General features: G+C 32.4%; 3 protein-coding genes across 6 annotated transcripts; 2 read left to right on the forward strand and 1 right to left on the reverse strand.

The window, feature by feature from the left end:
* Window positions 1-172: 172 nt before the first annotated feature.
* Window positions 173-1,000, forward strand: LOC112602804 (the record flags this gene model as incomplete). Its single annotated transcript, XM_025351128.1, has 2 exons — window positions 173-271; window positions 344-1,000. Coding segments are annotated over 2 exons (756 nt in total), but the record flags the coding sequence as incomplete, so codon positions are not given.
* An 859-nt stretch (window positions 1,001-1,859) lies between these two features.
* Window positions 1,860-4,092, reverse strand: LOC112602802. The gene is made up of 4 exons (XM_025351122.1): window positions 3,878-4,092; window positions 3,335-3,426; window positions 2,952-3,102; window positions 1,860-2,025 (listed from the first exon to the last, which is right to left on the reverse strand). Exons 1-4 carry the CDS (start codon window positions 4,000-4,002, stop codon window positions 1,860-1,862), a joined length of 534 nt encoding a protein of 177 aa, XP_025206907.1. The 5' UTR covers window positions 4,003-4,092.
* LOC112602803 (inhibitor of growth protein 5-like) lies at window positions 4,012-8,398 on the forward strand (the record flags this gene model as incomplete). Of its 4 annotated transcripts, none has more annotated exon segments than XM_025351123.1 (7): window positions 4,012-4,098; window positions 4,181-4,294; window positions 4,769-4,869; window positions 7,505-7,759; window positions 7,816-8,054; window positions 8,119-8,218; window positions 8,291-8,398. In XM_025351123.1, coding segments are annotated over 4 exon segments (511 nt in total), but the record flags the coding sequence as incomplete, so codon positions are not given.
* Between the last annotated feature and the right edge of the window lie 108 nt (window positions 8,399-8,506).

The following is an 8,506-nucleotide window of genomic DNA, read 5'->3' on the forward strand; positions in this document are numbered from 1 at the left end:
AAAAAATCACTTCTTTACTACATTGATAATCAATCAAGTGCATCTACATAACTTACATTCAAGCTTGTTGGTTACTATGACAATTCTAAGACAGAGATACTGGATCATACACAATAGAAGCTCTGTCAAACAGGAGATACATAACTGCATTAAATGTTATTGATTTCGAAAGGCAACATGTCAACAACTTATGTCTGATTTACCTACATCCAGAATTACTTCGGCAACTGCTTTTGATAGAGTTGGTGTTGATTTTGCGGGTCCATTCAATGTCAAATCCAAATTACGCTGTCAAACTTTCACAAAATCCTACCTAGCACTGTTCATATGTTTGACTACTTAGGCAGTACATTTGGAAAAGGTAGATGGATTAAGTACTGAAGATTTCATTGCTACATTAAGATGTTTTATTTCTCGTCGAGGACATCCAAGCATTATCAGTAGCGATAACGGTACAAACAATAAATTGTGTGAGCTGTATAAACTAGTTAAGCAACCTGATCATCAAAACTCAGTTACCTTATTCTGTCAATCAAGAAAAATTCAGTGGAAATTCATTCCTCCTGCTTCGCTTCATCATGGAGGGTTGTGGGAATCAAATATTAAGTCTACCAAAGGTATTCTAAATAAAGTCACAAGAGACATGTGCTTTGCTGCTGAAGAGCTAAACACTTTATTTTGTCAAATTGAAGCCATTCTAAACTCAAGACCACTTCAAGCTGTCTCCGTGGATACCACTGATTATTCAGCTTTAACCCCTGGACATTTCTTAATAGGAAAGCCACTTCTCTCTTTGCCTGAACCAGAACAAACTGAAGTTCCTCTTAATCGTTTGACTAGGTGTAACCTTATACAGCAACTTCAGCGAGGATTTTGGAAACAGTGGACCTTTGAATACTTATGTTCGTTACAAAACAAGCCCAAGTGGCGGTTCAATCAACCCAATCTGCAAGTGGGTGACCTTGTTGTAGTTAAGGGTATCCAGACCTCACCTACATAATGGCCATTAACTCGAATCAGCAGAATCAGCAATAACATGGAACAGCGGACAACAGCCACCACCCTCCAACAGCAAGCAGTGGAACTGCTGGAAAAAAGCCAGCAGTTAATCCGCGCGGCTAGCGCAGAAGCCCCTCCTCGCACGACCACGACGGCACGGGTGCGCCAGATGTCGACGGCGCAGCTACGCCGGGACCCGGTATTATGGGCAGCCTACAACCGCGGGTGGGACGACCGCACGGTGGTCTTCCAAAGAGCGACGAGCGCAAGGCCCACACTCGCGGAAACCGACAGGTCCCGGAGCTCTAGACAACCCATACAACCGCCGCACACTGTGAGACCGCCCCCAATCCCACCGTCCGCGCAACTTTCACGACCACCCCCCTCCCGCTGATGACCGCTCCGATCCCCCGTCCCAGGTCAACAACATCACTGACAGCAGCACCAGCGGCAACACCTTCTTCGACGTTAACAGCAGTTCAGCTGAACGCTAGGCAGCGTCGGAACCAGCAGCGGCTACGGGAGCTCCGGGAAAAGAAAACAGCCACCACGACTCAGCAAACCACCCCACGATAACGGCGTATGTTTACGCCATATATATTGATCACATTATTATCATTATCATTATTATTGTTATTATTACACCTTATCTTATATTCTGATATATGTATTATTGTATTGTTATTCGCAACTTTCGGCGATCGCACTATTTTGAGTTCCATCATAGAACACAGCACCTATCTGTTTAAGTCATAGAACACGAGACCGGAGCATTGTGACTACCGATATCGCACCTATAAAAGGCCATGCGAACGACGAACAATCGACTATTCTTTTACCGGCATTGTAGTAAGACCTACTCAAACAGACTTACGCTTTGTAGATAAACGGACTCCCCCAGCCTTGATGAGATCTCGTTGGACTGTTGTGGTGCGTGGCCAGTGATTTAATAATTGGAGTATTCCGACATTAGATCGACCGTCCACAGTCAATGGGGCAAAAGTCAGAGTTATTCCGGCATTGCTCCTATTGTTAAACGGCTATAATACGATTGAGAACGTTCAACCTTTTTTAGCGTACGATTGAGAACGTTTGAAATTGAACAATTAAATAACCGTTGACCCCAAAAAATAGTACGATTGAGAACAAAATTATGTGCAACGTTGCGATATAGTTAAGCTCAAAAAAAAAAATTCATTAAAATAGGAATTAAATAGGAATAAAATGCGAGTCTATGTGAAAACCGCGAAAAATAAATCGCTAAATATTTTAACTTTAACATTTTATATTCTTTAATATTTTTAACACTAATAGCGAAAAGTAAGAAAACCTATACGTATATACGTAGAATAACGTATATTGTATATCGATAACATATATCTTTATAGGCTATTTGATAAAATTTATATTATAAATAGGGCTGGAATTATAACTTATCTAATTTATCGGCGAGTTTACGGTGTATAATTTAATTTAGATTCTAGATTTAGAGTCTCCACCACTTTTAACTGTAATGCATTTGTTTGTTTTTTTTTAACTAGTGGTGTTCGCGCAAGTTATCGGGTGCTATGAAATAGAAATAGATTTTATGACCCTAATCGCGACTCCTCTTCCCTAGGGTCAATGGCCCCCCTACAATATGTTATTTTGAGATCAATTGTCCGATATTAAGCTTTGATTAGAAGGTCAACGGCCGTCAGAATTAGCTATCGATTTGGAGATACAAAATGCCGTAAAGATTACGTACAAGATATCTAGCCCTACTTTTTATTCAAGTCAAAATAAAATAAAATAATTAAACATTAAATAAAATAACTCATAAATTAGCAAAATATGTCAAATAATAAAAAATCCATTGTCAATATAATAATATAACCTACTTATAATACAAAAATTTAAAAATGAGTTAAATTTTAATTCCCCGATATATGTTTCCAAGATATGATAAATACTTTATTAGTTCTTCGGAAGACTTATTTTGGCAGTATTTATTACATGATATTATTGTTTTTGAAATTTTTTCTTGTTCTATTTTTGATGGTTTTTGAATAGTACCCTGTTGAATGTCATTAAGTTTTAAAGCTGTTTCTTCCTGAATTTCTATAGTTCGCGACACGAAAAGTGGCCGATGACCGTCGTGATCCTAGCGGCCATTTCGCCTCAGTGGTTCATAATGTAATGAAATTAATTATCACGTTTTTTTGAATTAATCATTTTTAACTGCAACCCCGGTGACGGGCAGGTGATGGTATAGGTTGAGAACCAATGGCTAACAGGTAGGGAAGCCGCAACGGGTCGCGGTACAAATCGGCCACTTTTCTTGTCGCGGACTATAGTAACGTTTTTATCACAGCGTATACAGGTGGATGCGTCGAATAAAATTGCCAATTAAAAGTGCGATGGAAACTTTCTGTGCTATTAGTAGTCCTAAAAATGAAAATTAAGCATAATATATTTTCTAAAACAAACAATATTTACAAGGCTGGGCATATTATTAACTATTATTTGTACGAATTTATTTTTCATTTAAAAAATTAATTCAATTTATATTTCAATATTTATATTATTATATTACAAACACACAAATAATATTTGTATGAAAAACTTTATTAAATAATGTAAATTAATTATTTTCAGCTTTTAGGTACCTCTTAATTAACTAAACCTTATTATTAATTCGATGACTTGTTTTTTTTTGTATACAAACAAAAACCTAATAAAATACATACTATAAACATACTGTATGTCGTAAGTATAAGCATCAAAACTTAGTTTTGCGTTGATAAACACCATAAAACTTTTTCTTATTTATGCACATTAACTTAATTTAACTGAGTTAAAAAAAATAATTAACCTAAATATTGTTATACAAATTTACCTAGGATGTCGAGATGGTTCTTTTGCCCATAAAACTGGAGGAAATAAACTATTTGGTTCGACATATGTTTTTAAAATGTAATCGGCAAATCTATGGCCATGTAGTTCATTTGGATATAACGCCATTAGTTGAATAAAACCATCTTCTACATCTGAATGATGCAGAAATGGGAGTTCGAAAAATATTTTTAGCCAATTACCAAATTCACTATTTTCGTCTTTGTAAGCATTTTTTAAAATGTTGTCTTCATTAATCTAAAAACAAATTATTATAAATAAAAACTTAATTAAAAATGTTTAATAGTATCTTACTTTATGCCACCAAGCTTGACCTAAATGAAAACGGCAACCAATTATCATAACACCGGAAAATATTTCACGTACAGCTTCATGACTGCCGATTTCAAAATCTAAATAGGTATAGATATTGAATTTCTAAAACTTAAGATGTAATTGTTACGCACAAATTCTTTAAATAATTCCACATGTCAATATATGTAGTTTTTGCTTTGTTTTCCAAGAAAAAGTAAACTAGTGGAATATAGTATCCATTTTGATAACAATGTATGGTATACATCTGTAAAATAAATATATTTGTTGCTCTGGTTAAAATTTCAAAATAAAAAATACATATTATAAGTATAAAAAGTTAAAAAAATTAATATTAGTATGTATTTTTTTTAAATTTATTTTATTAATTTTCCAAATTTTATGGAAATGATTTTCGTGTTTTTTATTAATAATTGTAAACCATCTAGGTACAACAACTTTTTGAAGAGTAAAAATTGCAATTGTATAATTTAATTAAAAACCTTTAAAGTTTTTATTTTAAGCCTGTATTTTAGTTAGTTTTTAAACCCCATTCAATACTAATAAATGTTATGTATTACAGATGTTCCAGCAAACATTAATTTTATTAATGTCCATTCAATGGTAAATGATACTATCATTCAATTAAAAATGACTACAAGATTGCGATTCAGAAAACTAATGGTAGTTTACAGTGAGAAAACTATGAGTATAAATTAGTATAAATTTGTGTAAGGTTTATCTGTAAAGTTTGATTGGTACGGTTTGAGCACGTGTGTACATGTGTGTGCGCCATCGATTCGTCACTAAAAACTCGAGTATTCACCCATCCGAAAGCTAGTGATGTCGGTTTATGCTTGACCTCAGAACACATTAGTGACGTCGGTTGATGCTTGATCTCAGAATACATTAGTGACTGAGGCCAACCACCGCAACACACCAGGCCACTAAAAACATAATTACAGTAGAACCTCGATTATCCGGGATAATGATGGGGAGAGGGTCACACGGATAAATGAAAATCACGGTTAATCGAGACTTTTTATAATAATGAAATTTTAAAAATTTTGATTCAATTGTAATTAGAAATATACACAAGAAGACGTATACATACAATAATGTTATACATACGTCCTACATCCATAATATTGTATACCTACAACAAGTTATTAGGGCTTAAAATATGAAGTTATCGTCAAAAATGTCATTAATACGATTGTCGATATCGAGTATTATGTTTAAAAATGTTCGGAAGAATGGGCACGGTTAATCGCAAACACGGATAATCGAGTCACGGATAATCGAGGTTCTACTGTATTAATTAAATTAATGATTAAATTTAATATTATGTATTCGTATATTAAATGTATTCATATTACTTTTATACGACTTGTATAATTTATAAATGAAGCAAGCCACTGCTTTTGTTTCCATGCTTTACTTTGTGGAGGTAAATGAGTATAGTTTATAACCATCGTATTTATATATTCATAGCTATTCATTTTTCTGGCTGGAAACAAAAATTCTAAAATTCATCGATCTCTGGTGGAGATGCCATCGTCATTTAGACCCCATTAGATCCTGGTTCGCGTCATAGTTGTGGTTGTCAAAGAATCAGGAGGTATATTATCATTTCCCAGACATTTGTGTTGAACTTTTTGTGTAGACTGTTGCATAAATTGTCGCTCTTATATGTAGAATCACACAAGTACGTGACTTCGCTATACTCGTTCACGTCACATGACATTTTTTATTCGGCAACTTAAGATTTTGTTTACGTAGAAGGTTTTACTAGTATGTAAAGAAAAACAATTTGTCACATTAAACACGATATCGATGATTAATTTATATTGTAATGTATAAATACATTTATATAATACCCAACACATAAAACCTATAAAAGGTTTTTATTTATTTATTAATATTTTATTTGATGTAAACAATCTATACACTTAAAATAATAAGTTTATGGATGAGAGTAATAACATAACACGAAACATTTGATAAAAACTGCCACCTATGTGACTCTTGACTAATTGATCACATTTAATTTATTATAATTGTGATTATTTTTTTTAAAGCATTAGATATCAAATATAAACTACTCTAAAGTGCATCAACAGGAAACAGAAAATACTAAGTTACCCTAGTACAGCGTCACTACAGCTCTACAGATTTATTTTTGTTCACTTATTTCTGACTGATGGGATCAGTGAATATATTTTAGTCTGTTAATACATTTATCATATATGTAGAACTTTATCAAGACAAAAACGTCTTTGAAAATAATTCCCATACATGTAAAAACCTATTTACTGTTGCGTGCCAATATCAGATCCATACTCAGGGTGTTATTTAAATGAAATTTACAACTCTTAAGAACAATAATGTGTTTATTACGTATAAATGAAATACATGTAACTGATACAAAAAGTGGCTGAGTGTCGTGAAGTTGCTCAGATCTTCGTGGCTCTGGTACATCTGCCTCTGTTGGTCTCTAGACTCCCTTATATACAAAGAAGTCTCTTGTTGTTGTAGTCGACAACCTTCTAATTCATATTAATTCTTGGAATTGTTTTCACATTTGAAAACAACTATCTCCAGAATGTCTTCTGTTCTTAAGTGGCAATTTGTGGAATTGCAATAATACATTTAAATGACCTCGACATTTTAACGACTGCCATTATGATGATGAATTATAATGAGTTATTATGCTTCTAGCAATATTACATATTATATTATATATACTATCGTAGCCCATAACATTACATATCAATAGTCTTATAAGAAATGTAATCGCACGATTGCAAATTGTATTGCCTATACATTTATAAACAGTAGCTTTAATAATAAACATGATAAGTTATTTAAAAAATATTTTACAACTTTAATCTATAAATTTAGTGGAAGTAACATAACATAATTACTACCATGAATGCACAAATACTAAAAACATTTTCATTCCAAATAGGGGGATTGGTAGTAGTTATTTTTAATAATAATTTTGGTGTTAATAAAGTAGTATAAAGAAAGTAAATACATTATTTTTTTATATGATTTGACTTTCGAAAATAACATTTGAATACCAATTCCTATAAAAAATTATTGAGAAACGTGTATTTAAATTTTCCTCCTCAATAAATTGTTCTTAAAAGCATATAAAAATGTTTAAAATTTAAATAAAAATGTTTTTCATAAAATACATACATACAATTATTATGTTGGTATCACCATAATTAAAGTTTTGTAAAAAATATTAGATTCTATGTTGGTAAAATTGGTTTGATACAATTAATTTTTCTTTTCTCTACGATTTCAGGAAAAGTAAACAAAGGCCTAAAAGATATATCGCAATCGCCTAATTCATTTCATCAAAAAAATACATTCATAAAACGATTTTCTTGTGAAAAAGTCAATTTTATAAAATATAGCAATCACCAGATTGTTGTCGTTTAATTATTATTATTATTATTATTATTGTCCAAATCTCGGTTGATTCATAAAAAAATAATGGCTTCAGGTGCTTCAGGCGCTTCAGGTGCATCTGCGCTAAACTTGGAAAACTATAAGGAATGTAAGTATAGTTTCGGTATTGCATTTTAACATAATACTAACCGAGTGATATTCTAGATATGGACAATATTACCAATGAAATACAACAGAAGTTTACTTTAATAGGAGACATCAATTTGATAGCTCAAGAACATATTCGCAAGATTGACAAATTAGAAATTAATTTTATGTCAAATGTAAAAATCTCATCTGCTGACAAGAAAAAGAAAACTCAATCTGACATACAACATCATTATAATATAGCTCGAAAATACCGTGATGAATCAGTTCAACTAGCTGTTAACAGTGTGAAATATGTACATTGAATTTTAGTTATTTTCACATAATTCTAGAACTGATGAACTTCATTGTACCTTTCAGGTGGAAAAACAAATGAGTGAATTAGATTCAGAAATAGCAAGACTTGAAATTCAAATTTATGACAAAGTCGCCAAAAATAAAGAAGAAAGTCTACAAAAACGTAAGTGCTCTATATTGTGTTGTATTATGGTGTTTATGTGTTTGACCATCTCTTTATGCATTTTGCTTTCAGTAGGACGTGCAGAGAAAACTAAAAACGAAGAAATTAAAAAGGAAAAAGCCTCAAATGAAAAAAAAACGGCTCCAAACAAAACATCTAAAAAAAAGCGAAATAGAAAAGGTTTATAAATAGCAAATTATAGTCTAGTTAAAGTTAATTTTATCGTTTATTAATTATTAATAGGCAATTTGAAAAAGTCAAGTACAGCACCTAGCGAAAAAACTGTGG

This window comes from Melanaphis sacchari, unplaced genomic scaffold (assembly GCF_002803265.2).
Source record: "Melanaphis sacchari strain LSU unplaced genomic scaffold, SCAv2.0 Contig903_pilon_pilon, whole genome shotgun sequence".
NCBI lineage: Eukaryota > Metazoa > Arthropoda > Insecta > Hemiptera > Aphididae > Melanaphis > Melanaphis sacchari.

Coding starts and splice junctions, on each gene's coding strand:
- LOC112602802 (XM_025351122.1), bottom strand. CDS start 4,002: ATGGCGTTATATCCAAATGAACTACATGGCCATAGATTTGCCGATTAC. Junction 3,103..3,334: donor CGCTGTGATAAAAACGTTAC/TATAGTCCGCGA, acceptor TGTCGCGAACTA/TAGAAATTCAGGAAGAAACA. Junction 2,026..2,951: donor TCTTCCGAAGAACTAATAAA/GTATTTATCATA, acceptor GTTTAACAATAG/GAGCAATGCCGGAATAACTC.